This window comes from Hyperoodon ampullatus (genome assembly GCF_949752795.1).
Source record: "Hyperoodon ampullatus genome assembly, chromosome: 18".
NCBI classification, from domain to species: domain Eukaryota; kingdom Metazoa; phylum Chordata; class Mammalia; order Artiodactyla; family Ziphiidae; genus Hyperoodon; species Hyperoodon ampullatus.
In genome coordinates, this window is record NC_136931.1 from 19,640,987 (window position 1) to 19,661,823 (window position 20,837).

At 52.9% G+C, this 20,837-nt stretch overlaps 1 protein-coding gene across 3 annotated transcripts; it reads right to left on the bottom strand.

The window, feature by feature from the left end:
* Positions 1-1,136: 1,136 nt before the first annotated feature.
* Positions 1,137-19,228, bottom strand: SLC9A5 (solute carrier family 9 member A5; the record flags this gene model as incomplete). Of its 3 annotated transcripts, none has more annotated exons than XM_079722965.1 (16): positions 1,137-1,609; positions 4,392-4,526; positions 5,195-5,261; positions 5,810-5,980; positions 10,052-10,178; positions 10,345-10,433; positions 10,919-11,048; positions 11,797-11,867; positions 11,964-12,053; positions 12,281-12,483; positions 12,720-12,940; positions 13,520-13,697; positions 14,002-14,080; positions 14,251-14,414; positions 15,939-16,241; positions 19,036-19,228. In XM_079722965.1, 16 exons carry the CDS (start codon positions 19,226-19,228, stop codon positions 1,137-1,139), a joined length of 2,694 nt encoding a protein of 897 aa, XP_079579091.1. The 3 variants fall into 3 exon arrangements, with proteins under 3 accessions (XP_079579091.1, XP_079579090.1, XP_079579092.1); XM_079722964.1 differs by having other exon boundaries at positions 5,195-5,264; XM_079722966.1 differs by lacking the exon at positions 15,939-16,241 and having other exon boundaries at positions 5,195-5,264.
* Positions 19,229-20,837: the final 1,609 nt, after the last annotated feature.

The window sequence follows — 20,837 nt, forward strand, 5'->3', positions numbered from 1 at the left end:
GAGGGGAGGGAGGGAGGGCCATAAGGCCTAACAGTCCTTCCCAGGACCCCCCTCCCCACTCTATGTCCAGGAATCCCTGGGGCAGGGAGTTGGAAGTTTCCATCTCCCTCACCACCTGCCGTCTTGCCCCCTGCCCACACCCTAGAACCCCCAGACACATGAACACAGGACACACATCCATCCGAGAGATGTTTAATGTATCTTAGGTTCAAAGTACAAAATACAGGGCCGGCGCTAACCCCAGGAAAGTCACCTGCCACTCAGTCAGCCCCTTACCACTGCAGCCAGGCATCCCAGCCCCAGAGCAGTGGAGCAGTGGCCCTGGGATACCTGGCTCCTTTCCTGTTTGGGGAATAACAAGGTGACAATGTGGGTGGGAGCCCAGAGGCCATCGTCTCCCCTCCTCATAAAACCCAGACCCAAGGATCTGAAAGGTCCAAACTTGGACACAGCAGCAGATCCCCCAGAGTAACCCTGGCTAAGAAGCAGCCCTGTTGTGAAGCCTGGCCCAGCCCTGTGGCCTTAGTCCTGGAAAAGGAGGAACTATTGCCCCAGTGACTGACAGCAAAGGGAAGGAGATAAAGCAAGGAGTGGAGACAGATTCCCACTGCCCTAAACAAATCGATTATGGGTAGCTGACCCAACAGGGCAGCAAAGCCTGCTGCATCTCCCACCCCATACCCTCTGAGGACCAGCCCCTCGTGGAGCCTTGTGCCAGGGTACTGTCCTTGCGCTGGTGCTAGGGAGGAGATGGAGGGCAGGAAAGGCCAGTGTCAGCTGAGGAATGATGCCCTTGCTTTGGGGGCAAGAACATCTGCGTAGAGTCACCCCATGAGGACCCTCTGGGGAAGGGGCATCTCTGGGCCTTGCCCCTAGAAGCTCTGGATTGGGTCTTGAGCCAGGGTGGGGCCTTACTGAAAGGGAAAGTGGCAGGAGTTAGAAGCAGGGAGGGTGGTGAAAAAGGTCCCTGTGAGGACCAGCCCAGGAGACCCTTCTGACCTGCCCCAAGGGAGCCCAGTTGCTACTTCAGTCCAGGCCCCTCTAACCCCATGTCAGGTTGAGTGCGCTCCTCTGCCCATTGTGCAGGGAAGGTTTCCACAGGGCCTCGGCCCCCTGCTCCTCCTTGAGTCCCTGGGCTACAGCCGGCCACCTCTGTTGAACTGGATGCACCAGTGGGAGTTGGCGGTGCCTGGGCTGAGATGAGTGTGGTCCTCGTGTCCCATGAGGGGCTGCAGCTCCTGCTGCTGGGGGATGTCAGCGCTGCTCTCGCTGTGAGAACGGCCAGCCTTGGCCAGGCTCATGGGAAAGGCAAAGCTAGGGCGTAGATCAGAAGGCAGGTTGACAGGGGCCTGGGGCTCTTCAGTGACCAGTGAGCGGGGAGGCAGGCGGGTCATAGGTGGGGCCTGGGTACAGGGCGGGGATGCCAGGCTCTCCAGGGACGAGATGCTCTGGTTCCAGCTTGTCTGCATGTCCACGGGCACAATCTTGGTGGTCTCTGAGGACACGTAGACTGCCAGGTCCCCCTGCCCACTCTTCCAGGGCAGCTCCTTCTCTGCACAGGTTGGGGAGGGGGGTATGATGCGTGGGCTTGGGCACACCTCAAAGCTCCCTGGGGACAGAGTACACATGCACTCATTACCAATCCAATGGAATCTTTCTCAAGTGTAAGCACACTTTGAATAAATCAGTTCATTTCGCAGTTGCCACATAACATCCATGTGTGCAGTTATTCGATGCATGCCTTGCCAAGTGGAAGCACCACAGCTGGTTTTGCTCCCCATGGTATGCCCAGCACCTAGCACAGGGCTGGGCACATAGCAGTTGCTCAATAAATACCTTTTGAACAAATGAAAATAACTAAAGCAAGAGAAAGTGGGATCAAGGCAAGAAAAAACCCATGTACGATCAGCCCTCACCCGACTTGCAGTGCTAATCTTAAACCGCATCCTGCCAAGCCCCATCCCAGGGTGAGACAGCAGCAGGGTGAGGAGGATCTTGAGGCTTGGCCACTGGGTTCCTTGCTTGAGTTCCCACCACAGCCCTTTGGTGGGACAGAGTCCAGGAGTGTGAGCTCATGCAAACCTAACAACAGGCTAAAGCTGTGCCGGCGAGGGGGATGCCAGAGCACAGGGGACCTGAGAATCCCAGAACTGCTGGCAGCCAGCATGGAAGGCCTGGCCGCTGCGTTACAGGAGGTCTGAGGTTCTGAAAGAGGAAACCTGGGAAAGAGCAGCCCTCTGGCCACCTACCACCCCTTGTTCTCCAAAGTCAAGCTCAATGCCTTGTGTATAATAGGTGCTCAGTATGTGTCTGCTCATTGATAAAGTCCTGAGCACTCCAAAAATCTTGACTGAGTATGTTATGAAATGTATTAATTCTGGGATTGAAAGTAAAACTACTTCTCTTGAAAGACCTGGGATGCTGGATTGAATTTTAACAACAACAAAAACTAAACAAAAAACTTCAGTGTTCACCTTTAGAGGATGCTGGGGAACTGACTGTTGGTATGAAAACTGATAAATAAAATGAAAAATTCAAGCATTTATCCATTCTTCCCTATATGAACTGTACCTCAAAGTAACTAAGTAATTGATTAAGGGAGGTTTTTTAAATAGAAGAATTACTGTTAATCAATGCAGATGAAAAAAGAGACATAGAATATCACCATTGTGCGACCCTTAATGAAATGTTGGATCTGGCAGTGATCACCAATGGCTGCCAAGACCATCTGATGACACGTTGACAGGGAACTTGATAATGGATGGATCAAGCCAACAACAGCTAAAGCCTGTTATCAATGTTAACCTCACAAAAAGAGAGACACCCAGATGGTATATGCTTCGTGGTGTGATGAATGCAATACGAGGTACAACATCACCACCTATGAAGAATGCTTACCAAATCTGATCTGGATTTAATTATTGGTTTAGAGGAAATATAAGGGTCAGTGAAACATACTAAATGATGCTTTGGGGATGCAGTCAGCAAAATCCAGACAAGGAAAGACTGTGGGACAAATACCCAGGTTATTTCAATAAATCTAGTGCAAGAAAAAAAGGTATTGGTGGGGGGAACCTATAAATCAGGGTTTTTCAAACTTGACATTATTGACAGGTTGGAAGAGATACTTTGTTGTAGGGGGGCTGTCCTGTGCAGCGTAGGCTGCTTACCAGCATCCCTGGCCTCTACCCGCTCATTGAAGAGGTACCCCTCCAGCAGTGACAACCCAAGATGGCTCCAGACAATCCCCTAGAGGGCAAAATCACTCCACCACTACCCTCTTAAGAACCACTGCTGTAGATTAAAAGAGACTTATCAACCAAATTTCATGGGTGGGTCTTGTCTGGATTTTTATTTGAACAAACCTACTGTAAAAAAAAAATACTAAGGGCTTCCCTGGTGGCGCAGTGGTTGGGAGTCCGCCTGCCGATTCAGGGGATACGGGTTCGTGCCCCGGTCTGGGGGGATCCCACATGCCGTGGAGCGGCTGGGCCCGTGAGCCATGGCCGCTGGGCCTGCGCTTCCGGAGCCTGTGCTCCGAAGCCGGAGAGGCCACAACGGTGAGAGGCCCGCGTACCGCAAAAAAAAAAAAAAAAAAAAAAAAAAATACTAAGACAATCAGGGAAACTTGAACACTGACTGGATATCTGATAACAAAGATTTTGGATATGATAATGGTATTGTGGTTATATTTTTAAGAAGAATCCTTATCTTTTAGAGATACATGCTGAAGTAATTTTTGATAAAGTGATAATGATATTTGAGATATGCTTCAAAAGAATCCAGTGAAGAGAGGGGCATAGTGAGGGTATAGATTGGTTAGGAGTAGATAATTATTGAAGCTGGCTGGTGGATAGATGGGAAGTTTAGTTTACTATTCTGTCTCTTGTATATTTTGAAATTTTCTATAATATGTTTTTTAAAAGACACCTAGGGTGCTTGAGCCAACTCAGGCTCCTCTCTCAGGTCAGGCTGCCACCCTCACTGGGTCTGTACCTGAGGGCTGGTGTGCTGAGCACGGGTTACAACGGAGCCTGGTGTTAGGTTTGCTTGTCACCTCGTGTTTCTCGCCAGAGAGTAAAGGGAGGCGGCACGGCAGTAAAAAGGCTTTGGGCTTTGAATCGGGGGGGTCAGGTTCAAATTCTGGTTCTGCTGGTTCTGGACAAGTCCCAGATTCCTTTGAGCTCAGTTTCCCCATCTTGGTTGTTGTGAGGATTGAATCAGATCACGTATGTCAGGTGTCTGACATAAAGGAGATGCTCAGTAAATGCTGGTTGGTGAATAAATGAGCGAATAGGAAGAGGGATTGTCTGGACTAGAGGCCATCACTGAAGGGGGGAGGAAAGCAGCTGCGCAGCTCCAGAGGGAGGTAGGCGGGAGGAAGCCCTTACCTGAAACTTTGCCCTCTTGGAGAACCTCACTGGTAGCCCGAGCCACAAAGATGATCCCTTCGTCGTCCTCCTTCTCTGTCTCCGAACTGTCGCTGTCCTCCTCCTCCTCAGACTCTACGGTTAATATCACAGCAGCTGGAGAGGGACAAGAGCCGAGTGGGGTTGGCCACCAGCAGCTGCCTCTTGGTACCGCACAACCCCAAGCCGGACCCCCTGTCCACCCAGGTAGAGCCCACAGTTGGCAGGGACACCTGCTTTGTCCTGTGGCTGTTACAGCGCTGGCCTATGGAGTTGGGTGTTTGAGAGGAAGGGAGGTGGGGCTGCAGAGCTGAAGGAGGCAACAGGGAAAGCCAAGTCCTCAGAGGAAGCCATAAGGAAAGTCACACTTTCTAGCTCCCCCGCCATCTCTCAGCCCCAGATCCCATCGTCAACTGGAAGCATAAACATCTGGAGGGCTGGAAGGCCCATCAGTGTGCAGCTCATCCAAACTCCTGGTTTTATAGATGGGGACACCAGGGTTCACCCATCCTTCAAGGCCCAGACCAAGCTCCCCCTTTATGGCACCTTCTCCAAGTCCTCAAGGCCTGTAACCTGTAGTTAGCTATCTGATGTCACAGATGTCTAATAACTGCTTAGACATGTTCAGCTTTGAAATCAAGTATGCCCATCTAGTCCCTGAGGGGAAGAGCCCCAGTTTATGGTATTGAATGCTGTACAGAGGAGGTCCTTCAGGCTTCTGGCTGATGGGCCCCTGCCCTTTCCCTCCCTATCCCATCCTCAACTCCACCCCACTCCCTGCTTGCCTGTGTCCTGGAAGCCCAGGTCTCGAGGAGGTTTCCCATTTGTAGCCTCCGTGTTAGCCATGCCATCCTTCTAAGGACCAAAAAACAAAAAAACAAAAACCCCTAAGCCTCTGGCCCTGGCTCCAAACCCCAACCCTGTAGTCTGGTGGGGTCAACAGGAGGACAGGTCTTCCTGATACAGCAGGGAAGGGAATCTGTCAATCCCAATGGTTCTACCATCCCTTGACCCCACCCCCACCCCGGCAAGTGTTGTGGAGTCTGACATGCCCCAGCAAGGACGCTCAGTACGTCAGCTTGGGCTGAATAAGGAGCTCATGGAGTCCCCCCAACAAGGAATCTGTCTTTCTCCTGCCCATTTCACCTCTGGTAGGTGGTCCTGCTGCCTCCCAGCAGGTGACCACATGGACAAGAGGCTGATCTCCTTCTGAAGCCCTTGCCTTCCCCTTCTGGGGCTCCAGGAAGATGCAAAAGGGAACCCAAGCTGCTGCAGCCCCCAAGTCCCTGAGAATTATCCATCTAGGGGGTCCCCCTAGGCTGGATTCCAATACTTGGGAGCTCAAAACTGCGTGCCGTCAGCCTGCAGCTGCAAACAGGAGTCCCAGAGAAAGCACATGCCTTCTTGCGGCCGGCCTTGCGGGGTCGTGGCTTGCTCTTGGTGAAGCAGATGTTGTGCTTGGTGGACTTAAAGGACTCCAGCCGCCGCTTCATGTTCTGCTGGAAGACCTCCTTGTCCTGGCGCTCCTGCGCATCCTCAGAGATGAAGTGGCGGCTGCAACTGGCTTTGTACTGACAATGACAGCCCCGCCCTGCCGTGAGGCTGGGTGTCCTGGCCTCCCACAGGGACCCCAGTCCACAGCCCCTTGTTCACCATAGCTCCTGCCGGCCCACTGTTGCCAGAACTAGCCATGGATTGAAAAAACAAAACAAAACAAAAATACAGTAGGGACCCAGCCAGACTCTATACTCTCTATATGCTCAGTTCACTGGGGAAAAACTTTCCTTTATCCCAGAACCCGTTCCCTCAAATGTGGTTTTCCGTATTCCCTACTGCCCTCTCCCAGTTCTCTCTGATCTGAAGTGACAAGAGGCAGGGGACCCTGTGTCTTGTCCCTCAGGGCTACTGTAAGGCCAAGGGGGGCATTTCCTTCTTTGCACCTCTGTTTATCTGAGCCTGGTCCACATGCCTGGCCCATTTGCCTCCTTTTAACTACACAGGACTCTCTGTCCAGCTGGAACTCTCCAGCTAGCCAGTTCTACAGCCACCATCATGACTCCTCAGGCTGCACTTTGAACTTCCATGACTCTCTCTCTTGATACCTTCGACCCTCTCAGTCCAACAATACCTGAATTGGTGTCCAATTCAGGACCACCCCCATCTCTCCTCTTTCCAAGTCTTTCTCATAAAGACCAAGCCCACTAGACACTCACTTAGACTGTCTCCACCTCTGCCCTTGACTGCTGAGAGGCCTTTTCATTACCTAGTGGTAACCCCCCAAAGTACTGCCCGCATGTTCCCAATCATTTGTCTTGCCTCACATCCCCAGTCTGGTCCCTTTCCTTTGCCTCATATTTTCTGCTTCCCTGAGCTGGATCTAAGAGCCCCCTTTAAGTCTCCTCCCAGCTGCCCTCTTCTACACACACAGAGGTGCCCCTCCCTCCTGGGCGTGCAGGGGCCCAGCTCCTTCACAGGGCTCCTCACTCCCCAACCCAGGCCTCCGCTTTGCTTAGCTCACTCCCTGCCTCCATCAGTTCCCTGCTGTGCTCCCTCCTCCCTCCCGGTCCTCCACTCTCCTGCATCTTCAATCCTTCCCTCATCACTGGCCCCCCTCCCTCTGCTTTTAAGCATGCTCCTGCCCTTACCTCCTTGAAAAAGGCCTTTCCATTGATACCATTGCCTCGCTTTTGCTGCCAGACTTTTACACTTACATTCTGACACTTCCCCTAGTACCCATTCCTTGACTATCAGAAATACAGCTCCGTGTACATGTATAGCTGATTCACTTTGTTATAAAGCGAAAACTAACACACCATTATAAAGCAATTATACTCCAATAAAGATGTTAAAAAAAAAGAAAAAGAAAAAAAAAAGAAATGCAAACTAAAAAAAAAAAAAAAAATACAGCTCCAGGGGTGTTTTGCCTGATTGCGACTTCAGTGTGCTGCTTTCTCCCTGGTCAGCAGTGCCGTGGCCTCTGGTTAGGCAACATCTGTGCAATGTCCAGCCCTCCTTATGCCCCAGGCCTCCGAGACACCATCTGCTACTGCCCCTCCAAGGGCTCCTTCTCTCTCGTCTGCTGGCTCCCCTTCCCTTTCTTACATGTGCATTCCTCAGTGTTGTCCTTGGCCCCCTCCCTCCCCTCTAAGTGTCCTCCCCAGTGAAAGTGTCCACTCTCAGCACCAGCTAGCCCAGGGATACATCTGTGTTTCCCAAACATCAGCCATCAGACCAGCTACATTTGAATCCCCTCAGGGGACTTACTAAGAGCAGATTCCTCATCCCATTGCACACTACAGGATCAGACTCTCCAGGAGGTGAAGCCAGGAATATGTATTCTAGCAAGCTCCCTGGGAGATTCTGATGTAGCCAGGCCAGGAAACCTCTGATACAGATTGCTTCCAAATCTTTATCTCCAGCCCGTATGTCTCTCCTAAACTACAATCTTAGGTTTCTAACTGCATACTAGATACTTCTGTCTCTCTCTAATGACATTTCTGTGAAGAACATGAGGAATTATGGATTGTGTTCTGGCATGACTAAGTGGATTTAGAACTAGTTGAGTAACCATACCCAAAAAATTCTTGATCAAGGTCAGTCTGGAGGAAAGTCTTTAGTAGCATGCCACAGGGCTCTGTCCTCAGCTCTATCCTGTTCAACATCTGTATGTTGATTTTGATGAATACAAAGTTAACAGGCTTAGCAAATTTTCATATGATGTGAATCTGAGGAGATATTTGGTGGCAGACATGGGATCCAAACAATGGAATGATGGGCTGAATCAAATAAGATGACATTTAACAGGGATAAGCACAATCTTAATCCAGTTTTTTTTAATTGACTTCACAAGAACTGGTTGGACTGAACCATTGACCAGTCTTACACACACACATCCACAGACAGTCGGTCATTATGTACTTCCTGATGTAATACAATAAGAAATACATAGCACACCTATCGACTGTTCCTGAATACAACCAGGCCTCCAGATTTAACTACCAAGAAAGACAGTATGTAGAGGAACAATGTTAAACACCACCACTGGAATACAATCAGCAAAATCTGTAAAATGGAACATTCTCTGAGATAATGTATCCAGTTGCTTCAATAAGTAAATAATGAGAAAAAAAGGAAGACAAAACTATCACAGATTTTTTAAAAATAAAGAGACATGTTTACTAAATGCAAACTGTGGACTTTATTTGGGTTCTGACTTGAACAAACCAGCTGGAAAAAGGTATTTATTGACCACTGGCTGGAGATTTGAGGTGAGAAGGAATCACTGTTGTTTGTTGTAAGTGATAAGGGTACTATGGCTTTTTTTTTTTTAAAGAATTCTTGCCACCTAGAGATACATATGGAAATATTTGGAGATGATATGATGTCTGGAGTTTGCTTTCAGATAATAACGTGTAGCTGGGGTATAGGGGGCACAGAATGTGACAGAATTGACCACGCATTGAGACTTACTGGAGGTGAGTGGTGGTCAAATGAGGTATTCTCTCTAGTTTTGTGAACGACAGAAATTTTCCATAAGAAAAAAGTAAACAAAACCAAAAAACAAACAAACAAAAAACCCCACAGGTTGGATGCGACAGGGTTTAATAGTCATTGACTGAGGAAGACATGGTGGGTTGCCTGACTGTAAGAACAATGTGGGGCCTCAGGGTGGTGAGCCAAAGCTGGAGGGATTCTGGGCTGTGGGAAGAGAATGGCAAGTTCCAGAACTAGGAAGATGAAAGAGCCCCTGTGCCAAACCCAGGCCACGGCAGTGAAAGCCCAGAATCCTAACCACTAGGCTACCAGAGAACTCCAAGGGCCCTCATTTCTAATGACTAAAGAAGACACACCAAGGACAGGAGCTGCTGGCCTGAGGGCAAGGAGGCCTGTGTGGAAGGAAGCTGTTTTGAAACCTTTGCAGACTTACTCTGCAGAGCTGCAGAGAGTCAAATCAGGACCAGTGGGAGAAAATTAAAGGAAACCAATCTGTCTCAGCGGTAGAAACAGCCTTGACTGTTAAAGCTGCCAGGAATGGTAACAGCTGGCTTCCCATTTCAAAAAGGTTCAAGGTAATGGCTTGCTGCCCCCTTGTGGGGTTGTGACAGATTCCTTCCTATATGGGTTGGGCCTTTCCAACCCCAAAGCTTCATGACCTGCATTGGACTAACTCGCATTACCTAAAATAGATGTCTGCCTCCCCCAGGTTAAGGTGGTCCTGCAGGCGGCTTCCTCAGCACTCCTGCCTCTGTCTGTGACCCCATCAAGCCCTCTGTATCTCCTGCTCTCCCCTTCCTGGCTGATCACACGGTTCTTTGTGCTTCTCTCCCCTCCGACCACCCAGGTCTAATCCGCAGTGGTTCACTCCAGCTTCCCAGCTGGCTCTCCCAGCCTCTCAACTCACCCCCTCCAGTTTGATCTGCCCTCTGCTACCAGAGAAGACATTTTAAGCAGTTCTTGTAACAGGCCAACCTTTCTCAAAAAAAAAAAAAAAACTAAAGGTTATAACCAACAAGATGAAGCCCACACTCTTCAACTGGGCATCCATAGCTCTCCACAAGCTGGTGCCAGCTGCCTCTTGAGCCTTGCATCGTGGCCTCCCCAGACAATGCTCCCCCTCAGAACTCTGCCCTGCCTGTTCTCACCCTGTAGCGAGGTTTGTAAAGGCCTCCACAGAGCAGGTGGTGCATCACAGCATCCTCACGGTCCCGGCCGCTGCGTACTGTGTCAATCACCTGCAGATCCAGACATGCTCCACTGCCACTCTCCCTCCTGCAGGAGGGAGGAGACACGTGTGCTAGGGACGGGCCAGGAGGCACAGGCCAGGGGAAGGGCAGAAGCAAAGGTGCTCACAAATCTCCCCAGAAGGGATTCAGAGAGAGGGCGCAATAGAGAGGAGCTTGGGGAAGGGGAAGGGGAAGGGGGCTCAAGGACTTACAGCAGGTTGGTGACAGAGGTCTCTGCCACAGAATTGCGGCTGGGCATAGAGGGCAGAGTGAGCCCGGTGGAGGACAAGACGTGGCCTCCCTGCAGGGGCCAAGTCAGAGGTCAGAATGGCCATCAGATGAACGGTGGCCCAGACAATCAGAGGGTAATGAAAAGAATAACAATGGTTAACACACTTTGCTCTTTTGAAGTTCCAGGGACTGTGCTAGGCACTTTTTATACTGAATCTACAAAACTCTGACAGAGGTACTTTTACTCGCGCTTTCTTACAGTTGAAACTGAGGCTCCGAGAGGATAAGTGACTTACCCAAGGTCACAAGCGTGAGATGATAAGAACTGAACCACATCTGCTGACTCCAGAGTCCAGCTGTTTCCCACCTTCCTGTACTGCCTGCTAGACTCTACATGTCAGCATCAGGCCACGCTCGTTCCTGTAGCTGCCACTTCACAAGACTATGGAGTCTGCTGGGAATTCCCAACTCCCTGCTCAGGGCCTGCCTGCTTGTCACTGCTTCCTGCCTTGCCCTGCTGGCCACCTGCCCACCCACCATTGTCTGCCGGCCCACCTGGTCCACGAAGCTGATGGCATCCCGGATGTTGAGTCTGTAGTACACATCCCAAATCTGGTCCCGGATGCGGTAGGCTGACCGCCGCATCAACAGCTGACTCAGGTACTTCTTATCAAACTGCTCCCACCTACAGAGGATGCCAGGCCCGGTCCTGAGTGCCATCCCCAAGGCCTGGGCGGCTGGCCCTTCCTCAGACAGGGCAGGGGCACCGCCAGCGCTGGGCCTATGTCTCTTGGTGTGGGCATCAGTCAGGGAGAATCTCGAAGCTGGTCCCTGCCCTTATGGAACTGACAGTGTTGTAGGAAAGCCTGACATTAATGAAGTTATTACATATAACTGTAAAATTACAACCATGGTAAGAACTATAAAGGATAATTATAGAGTATGATAGGGATTTGTCCTAGTCAGGGAGGCCAGGGAAACCTCCGTAAGGACTTGATGCCTGTGGTAAGATCTGAAGGATGAATAGAGGTTAAGTAGGTGAGAGGGAGGCAAAGGAATGTTCTAGTAGAAAGAACAACGTGTGCACAGGTCCCAGTGGCCAGGGCCGGGGGAGCATGGTGGGTTCTGAGTTTCTAAAACAGGGTTCATTTCATTGGCAGACAGATAGTCAAAGACACAGCTGAGCACAATGCGGCTGGTGTCTGGAGGTGCCAGACCATGCAGGGCAGAGCTGCGCAGGCCTCACTGGGGAGCCTTGTCTTATCCTGAGAGTACTGGGACACCAGTACTGCCAGTACTGCCCAAAGGGCTTCAGGAAGACGTTGCCCAGCCTGAGCCTGACTGTGTCCCTCCTCAGAAGTGTGCACATCCCCCATGCTGCCCTGGCTGGTGAGGCTGCCGCTGCTGAAGGAGCCTCGGGGCAGCTCCCTCACCTGTCCCTCCAGTAGTGATAGCCATGGTGCCCCACAACGTCCTCCACTGCAGCCAGAATGTGGTCAAAAGTCTAGAAGGGGGGTGGGTAGGGGGACCGGATCAGGACTCTGCGCAGAATAGGAGAAGGAGAGAGGGGCAGGTGGAGGGATGGGGTTCTGGTGCCCACGTGCTCATGCAGCTCCTGGTTCAGGGTAGGTTTGTGGTGCTCACTCCTCTTCACCTTCAGCCACTTGACCAGTGGCTTGATGGTCAGGCCCTACGGACAGGCAGCCAGTGAGCCCCGCCCTGCCCAGTTCCCTGCTGCCTTTCCTTCCCCATAGTTGGGCTTCACCTTCTGTACCCCCACCTCACTGCACTCAAGGTCTGGGAAGTCAGGCCCCCCTGCCTCCCACAAGAGGAAGAGGAGCCCCTCTCGCGTAGGCTCCAAGCCTCCCCCAGGGCCTGCCAGACCCTCTCCCCATCCAGCCTCGTGGGCGCTCCCACCTGCACGATGACTGTGAAGAAGACCACCACAATAGTGGTGGCTACAAAGTAGTCCTTGGCAGGGATCTTGGTCCTGTCCAGGAGGATGACGAGAGCGAAGGCCACAGCCCCCCGCAGGCCCCCATAGGACATCACCACCTGGTCAATCTTGTCCAGAGGGACCAGCCGGAACTGATTCAGCACCCACGTCTGCAGGACTACGCCTACAGCAGGAGGGAGGCCAGTGGGAGCAGGGTGTTGGAGGGCACGCCTACAGCAGGAGTGGAGGGCACTGGGCATGGATGGCACCAAGTATCTGGGCTAAGGTCTGACGGGCTGGGAGGGGTGAGCAATAAGGGGAGGCTTAGAAATTGTTGACAAGGATGTGGACTCAGACTGGGAGATAAGCTAGGAGGGTGGGCAGGAAGGAGGGTGGGCAAGCAGGGGGTGCGGGCAATACCGAGGGCTCGGAAGAACAGGATGAAGAAGAGGGTGCCCAGCACCAGCCCAGAGTCCCAGGCCCACTTGGAAGAGTCCACGGCCGAGATGCCAAGCAGCATGAAGATGATGGTCTCAGCGCAGCTGGCTAGAGTCTTCATTGTGTACTTGACAGCTGTGCGGGACTTATGGGAGATGTTGGCCTCCACGTACTTCTTACAGCCCAGGCCACACATAGTCACCCTGGGAGAGGAATGGAGAGTCAGGGCGAGTGAGGAGGGGCCACAGGAAGCACAGCCTTTGGGGTTTGAGCATGCGCGGGAGAGGGTGTTGCCCATCACAGGATGTCAGATTCTCAGAGCCAAAGCCCAGGGAGGCATGGAGACCATCCAAGGGTAGGTAGTGGTGGTCCTGGGATAAAAGGGTCCGAATCTCCAGGCTTCCCTCTCCGTGCCTTCTGGAGGGGGAAGGTGGGAGAAACATGCTCTGACTAGCACACTGTCTGAGGCACCTTTTAGAGTTCTGTGGCCACCAGAGCCAGTAGCACCAGGCCTCAAAGTCCACTTCCAGATCAGCCTACACCCCAGAGAGCACTTTAAGCAGAGGAAGTTTGGGTTCTGGGGTGCCCAGGACAGCCCTAGAGGCAGGTCCTGGAATGTTACCTGAGGCTTAGTATCTCCCCAGGGGAGTCTGAAGCTCCCACTCCCACCAGGGCTCCGGGAGACCTATGGACTCCTCCGGGTCCTGCTTCTGTCCATGTGAGGGGCGACCATCTCCAGTGCCCCCTCCCAGCTGCCTGCCTGCAAGGCCCCCAGGACTCACGCAAGAATGGCGGAGAGCGAGGCCATTTCAGCAGTAAGGTAGGCCGCGTAGGCGAGGAGGAAGACCAGCAGAGGCTCGATGATGCGGACCCGCTTGGTGAAGCGTGTGGTCAGGGCCAGGAGGAAGGCAAAGACTAAGCCCACGGCTGCCCCGCCCAGACTGACCACAAACAAGGAGGCTGGGGGAGGAGTGGGTTGTCAGCATGACCCCTGGCCCGGACCCCACCAGGGCTGACAAGACTGCTGCCTGGCAGGGAGTGGAGGATGATGCCCACTGTGCTCCCCGGGGGTCAGGGTCCCGGAGCTAGGATTCCAGGAAAGGCCCTCCTTCTCAGGTTCTCAAGGCCCTATTTCTCCATACAGGAAGGAAGGGAATGAGGCAACCCGAGCAGCGTCCTCTGTCCTGACGCGGTGGGGGGCAGGGGCTCAGCAACCCAGGGGAGGCAGACCTCCAGTGCCCGCCAAGAGGGAGGAAATACTGACCGACTCCCTTCAGGTAGTCAGTGGCCTGCACGTTGGCAGAGCCCATCTCCACAAAAGAGTTGCAGACCTTGTACAGCACCTAAGCGAGAAGAGGAGCGTCAGGAGCGGCGGGGGAAGGCAGCAACCTGGACTGCGTGGAGAGGGGGAAGCAGGGACCATACTTCTTCCCCAGGGCCCGGGGAAGAGTGGAGCCTGGTCAGAGCATGACAGCCTGGGGTCAAGGAACGGCAGCCAGCCGAGCACTCTCACCACAGTAACTGCATCATTGATCAGGGACTCGCCGAAGACGATGATAAAGAGGGTCTCATTGACGTGCACCTCCTCAAAGACAGCCAGCACGGCCACGGGGTCCACTGCTGAGATGAGGCTCCCGAACAGCAGGAAGTCCAGCAAGCCAGCCTGCACTCTAGGGGCTTTCGGGGGACAGATGAGAGACAGCAAATGGTGAGGTACTGAATTGCCTACAGCAGTCCCTGTGACAAGCCCAGACTCCAGCCCCACTACTAAAACAAGTATGTCCAGAAAGGACCTGGGATGGTGAAGAGAGCATCGGCCTGCAGGTCAGGAGACCTTAGGTCTTGAGCCTAAGGCCTGCCTTTGCCACTTACCAGCTCTGTGATGTTGGCACTGTCATCGTCACATGACTTCTCATAAGCCATGCCTCCCCATGTGCCTGCCTAACAGTACTGCTGCAAAAATCACCCCAGGAGATGGCTACGATAGCTCTATGTAACCTGGAAAGCTAAGGCGGCACTGACAATAAGAACTGCAGCAACAGGAATAATAACCAGCAGCAGGTGGAAATTGGCTGCTGACTGGCTTTATTTGGGAGAAGAACGAAAGAGAGTGCTTTCTCCCACACTGGTGGTTCTCAGCCTCAGGAATTCGACACAGTTCTCAGCAGGAGGGGGAGGGACTGTCCATCCATGAGGGCTGAATATAGTATGGAAAGCACCTACCACAGGTAGGACTTGAACATGCCATGTAATCTCTGTGAACCTCAGTTTCCACATGTATATATTGAGAATAATAATAGTGAGAACAGTAAGAAACTCAAAAAGTTCCTTATTTAGCCAGTGGCTAATACATAGTAAGCAACCAATAGATATTACCTATCATTAGGATTACTGTTACTATGGTCTGATGTCCTCCCTTCCCTTCCTGCCCCCAAATACTTCACTGACCCATTAGGAAAACCAGGTTGGAGTCCCCAAGTGGAAACTGCAAACCTCCCCTTGCGTCTGTGAAGAAGTCTGAATTATCGGCATTCAGGGTTGAATGGATTTGGGGGCCAGGAAATCAGGAAGAAGGGAACAGGACAGGGCAGCCTGAAGGCAAAGAGCCTCAGTAAAACAGACCTCTCCTGCCAACTTTGGACCTGATATCGAATGAGTTTAAGGGCCTCTATCTCCTCATCCATTAAAGTGGGACAAATTATACCCCCAGCAAGGTTGCTATGAAGAGCCAGTGGGATGAGTAAAGAGAACACCCAGTGTAGTGTCTTGCATTCTGTGGATGTATAATATGTATTTATTAAAAATAATAATAAAAACAGAAAACCACCCTGATGTGACCTGGGCAGAGCCCTCACAGGAAAGGTGAGCTGTGCCTCAGGGGAGCCAGGCTGGCAAGTGGCAGTATGGTATCAGGGCAGGAGGCGGGCAGAGTCCCAGCCTTGGCAGCCCACACACAGCTGGGAGCCACGCCCCTACTCAGCTGTCGTCTGCAGAAGCCCAGACTCATCTGGCAGGGACCTAAATGAAGGCTGAGGGCCCATCTGGAGCATTGCCTCACACTCCAGTTGGGAGGGACCTAAGATGGAGCCCTCAGGGCATGGCTGTCGTCAACACAGGATCTTGAGAGCTGGAGGAGAAGGGAGTTGGGTGATGAGTCTGGCATAGCCTCCCGCTACCAGTCCAGGTCTTAAGGTCACTCACCCACAAATCCAGCCTGCTGCAGGCCCCAGAGGGCAGCACCTGTCGTGAAGGCATTCCAGAGTGTGCCCACCACAGCGTAGGTGAGGATGGCGCCCAGGTTGTCAAAGAATAGCCGGCTAGGCATGAAATAGCCCGAGTCCAGCACGATAGGAGGCAACAGGAAGAGGAAGAAGGTGCCTGGCTCCAGCTGGTATTCAGCTTTCTTGGCCACAGCCAAGACAATGCCCCCCAGCACCAGTCCCAGCAAAATCAGCAGGCAGCTCTCAGGGACCAGAGACGTCACCTTCCGAGACAAGTGAAACACTACAATGCAAGAAGAGGGAAGGAGGTATCAGCTTATGGGATGCGCGCACGCGCGCGCACACACACACACACACACACACACGCCTATAACCTCCCAGTCTTAGAAGTTTATTCAAGGTCAGGACCCCTGACACTGGGACCAAGGAAGAAGAAAAATTCAGGACTGCTAGAATCTCCAGCCTCCAGGGCTTCAAGTCCCCTACTGCAGCTAAAGTTGTCGGTTTCTTGGTGCTCCTGTCATGGTAACCTAGACCTTGGCTTACTTTTTCCACTTCTGGAAATGCCCCCTCCTCTCTACTCTCATCCTCGAAGGACCTCACCTTTCTCTGATCTCCCTTATCCATTGCCATTATTTGAATCTCAGCAAATACTAGGTCTATTTTTATGCATAACACAGCTGTAAAAATCAGGACCTCTGGAGTCAGGCTGCCTGGGTTTAAAGCCTAGCTCTTCCATTTACTAGTTCTGTGACCTTGGAGCAAATAACTTCACCTCTTTGACTTTCAGTTTTCTCAGTAAAATGGGGATAAAAACAGTAATGATCTCATAGGATTGTTGTGAGGTTTAAGTAAGACAGTCTACGCAAAAGCACTTAGCCCGGTGATTTACAGTAAGCGCTCTATAAATGTTACCTGTTATTATATCATTGCGCCCTGCCTCTCGAGCTAGACCATAATGCATATCATACCTCCTAGGAGCACTGTAGACCTCCTAGCCCAATGTGCTTTTCATTTTATGGGCTCACTAAGGACTCAGTAGTTGAAAAAGCATGAAGTTTAGCAGTCAGAGGTCCAGTTCTTCTTCTGGCTCCATCCCTTCCTAATTGTGTGATCTCAGGCAAATTACTTAATTTACCTGCATTTCAATTTCTTCTCCTGTAATATGGGAAAAATTACCCCTCACACAGGGTGAGGATAAAATGATATAAAATGATAAAATGAATTTTCCTAGCAGAATGTCAGACACATAATAGGATCTCAACAAATGTTAATTCAGTATGACTCTGGGAGAAAATAATAACAGATCTGTCCCTAGGAAAGAAGAGGAGGTTTTCTAGCACTGTTGCCACTCCTACCTTTGCCTCCTAATATAAACTGTTTTGGCTTTCCCTTGGGACCTGAGACCAGATGAGCACCTCTCCCCAGACAATCCCTAGAGTGGTGGGTAGTGAGGGAAGCCTCTGTGTTAGGCTGTGTGAGACCCAATGCCAAGACAGTGCCCTTTGGAAGCTGTACCCAGAGAGCCTAGGACAGTGCCTGGCACATGGTGGGATCTACATAAATATTTGGTGAATAAAAGGAAAAAAAAATCTCCTGGTAATGAAGCTGGGGGAAGGTATCTCTGAACATTCTACCCATCTCCCCTGCCCCCAATCCCAAGGATTTTGTTTTGTTTTGTTTGATGAGAAAAAGGCTCTCTTCTACCTCCATAGGAGATGTCATCCAAGCTAGAAAAAGCACTGTGATGTATGGGGGAAACTACAGTCATTGCTGTAAACCCTAAATAAGACAGGAACTCTCCAACTGGCAGACTTCTCAGCAAACCCAATTCTTGGCTCCCAAATCTGAGGCTCCTCCCACCTTGCTCTCATTGCTGCCAGGCCCTAAGGTGAGCTCAGCCGTAGCTCTTCCCACACTCATCCCTACCTGTGGTCCCCCTTTCCTCTCCCTCAGGGACTTTATTCCATCCTTATCTCCAGAGCATGTATTAATCCCAGCAAAAACCCTTCACAAAAGCCTGTTCTCTGACAGCACTAGGCTCCCTGAGGGCATTTCAAGCCCCATTTTCCATTATTAATGGGCTGCCACAGCAGAGTGGAGAGTTCTTCTGTTCCTGCCCAGCCCCACCCCCAGCTGTGTTCCTGCGGGGAGAAGGGGGCAAATCCTAGACTGTGTGATTCCTACATGAAGACTGTATTGGTGAGACTGGAGTACAGGCTGTGCCTGCATAGATGGGGAGTGAGTAGCAACGGCTCAGCTATAATTAGTCACCCCCACAGCAGAGCCTGCACAACAGGGAGAGGGAGGAGGGTCTGTGGTGGGAGGAGGGACCACTGGCTGCTCAGAAGTGGGGAGGAAGGGGCAGAGGCGAGGAACAGCAGTTCTATTCACGGAAAGGAGTCTGAAGCACAACCTTTATTGTGCGGACTGAAGGGGACTGGATGTGTGAAAGCATCTAGTGCAGGCAGTACAGAGCAAAGCCCCAAGAAATGGAAGTTTATTATATCCTGAGGTGGGAAGAAGGTAGACCTGAATTGGGGGCGGGCACAGCTAGGCACAAGAAGGGGGCACCTTTAGGGGAGCAGAGGGGGGATAGAGGAAAAGTGGCAGTTTAGTATCCCAAGAGAATGGACACTTGGCGGTGGCCTCCAGGGAAGGCTGCTTCCTCAGGACCAGGATGCCTGGGTTTGCAGGAGAACACCATCCCCTCAATGTCCCCACACGTCTTCACTGCTGACAGAAGCTTTTAGGAGGCTGGGATTGGTGGAGGAGAGCCCAGATCAAAGAGCTTACTTCAAGGAGAAGAGAGGAAAGGGCAAAGGAGCCTAGGGGTGGGGCTGGAGAGAGCTGGGGCAGCCCTTTGAGAAGGCAGATCTTCAGGGCTCCCACTCGAGGAGAAGGGGAGGAGGGAGATCTACAAGAGGAGGCGCAGAAACAATGTGAGAGCCTGGATTTGTGGAATCGGAAGCTAGGTCGGGGCACTCTGCAAGAAGCCGGCCCGGATCTGGGGACTAGGGGTTGGGGGCGGGTCCAATGACGGCCGCCGGCCCTGGCGCACGCACACACGCACTCACCGATTTTAGCCAGGCTGGCCACCAGGATCCAGAGGGCTACCAGGTAGGGCGACTCCACCTCGTGCCACTGCCAGCGGAAGAGCGCCAACCCTGGGGGAGGCTCACCCGGCGACCCTGGCTCCTGGGTGGGCTCTTCGGTTGTTCCCGCCCCCGCCAGGGGCAGCCAGAGCAGCGGCAGTGCGGCGCGCAGCATCCTGCCGCCAGCTTAGCAGCCCTGCCGGCACCGCACGGCCGCCGGCCCCGCGTCGCCGCCGCCGCCGCCGCCTACCGGCCGCCCCCGCGTCACAGGCACGTGGGGCCCGCTCCCCCCAATCCCGGCTCCGATACCCCCAAGCCAGGTCCGGACTCCGAGACCCTGCCCCGGGCGTCCGTAGTGCGGACGCCTGCCCCTCCGCTCTAAACCAGTCTCGACTCTGGAAATTCCCCAGTGCAGCCCTTCCCCAAGTCCTGCAACCTATTCCTTCAAGCCCGCTCCCCCAAACTCTCCCCAAACCTCCCCCGACCCGGATTCAGAGCTGTGAGCGGCCACAGCCCTCCAGGGGCACCTCTGCATTCCACCAGCCGGTGGCGACGGCCAGCCGCTGGAGTGACCGGGGTCTGCCGGGGGGCGGGGTCCAGGCGGGAGGAGCGCGGCCCCGCCACCGAGAGTGCTGCCAGCGGCCAGCAGCCGGCCCCCGATACCGAGGCCGCGGGCTCCGGCGCTGCCCGGTGCAGACTGGAGGGGTCCCCTTCGGGTCCCCGCCCAGACCAGAGCTGCGCACGCGCACTGGGCCCGTTTTAGAAAGCCGTGAGGGACAACTGTCCCCATCGTCCCCAGAAATCCCAAGGCCCAGATTGGGCCCAGCTTATTCCAGGCTGAATAGGAGGCTGTTCCTCTTCATTTACCAAACCGAGGGACAGCCGGCCTCACTTTCCCTTAAACTACAGTGAACGCTTCTCACCTTTTCCATGAGACAATGAAGGAAACGTATCTTCTTCCCTAAACTATGGAAACCCCAGTCTATCGATTCCCTTCAAACTAAGAGGAATCCACCCAACCTCTTCCCCAAACCTGAGGGGGCATTCGGCTTATCTCGCCCCAAACTGAAAAGGACCGTTTCCAATTTTCATTCAAGCTGAAGGGCAACCCATCCCCGTTCTTCCCCAAAATTGAGGGTAACTTTCTACCTCGCCGCCAGACTGAGTCATCCCATCCTTTTCCCAGAATTAGGGGCACCCGTCCCTCTTTTTCCTCCAACTAAAGGTAAATGATCCCACCTCTTCCTTCGAATTGAGTGTAATCTATTTTCACTTCTTGCTCTAAACTGAAAGGGACCCATCTACCTGCTTTCTCCAAATGAGAGAAGCCCATCCACTTCATCCCTCAGCTGAAGGAATCAGGACCTTCTCGCCCCTAAACTGAGGGGGACCTGGAGGACCACGATCCGAAGAAACTTCCACCCCACCTTGCCCTAAAGAGAGCGCAGCCTCACCGCCCCCAAGCCCAAAGAAAGCCTCCCCGTGCTCCGCGCGCTCTCGAAGTGGGTGAGGGGCGCGCGAGCTCGGGTTTTCCCCCAGACCAGCCAGTGAACTAACAGGACCATGATCACTTCCTCTGAGTGGCTGGCTGCAGTCTCCGCCACCGGCAGCGGTTGCCCACCCCTAGCCTCCGGAGACTACTATTGGCTCCACCCCCTTCCTCCGCCCCGCCTCCGCCTGGCTCCGCCCCTCTCCCTCGGCGTCCGGCCCGGTCCCGCCCAGACTGCGAGCTAGTTGAGGAGACGCCGCGGCGCGGCCAGGACCCGCCCGGAGGCGCACTGAGC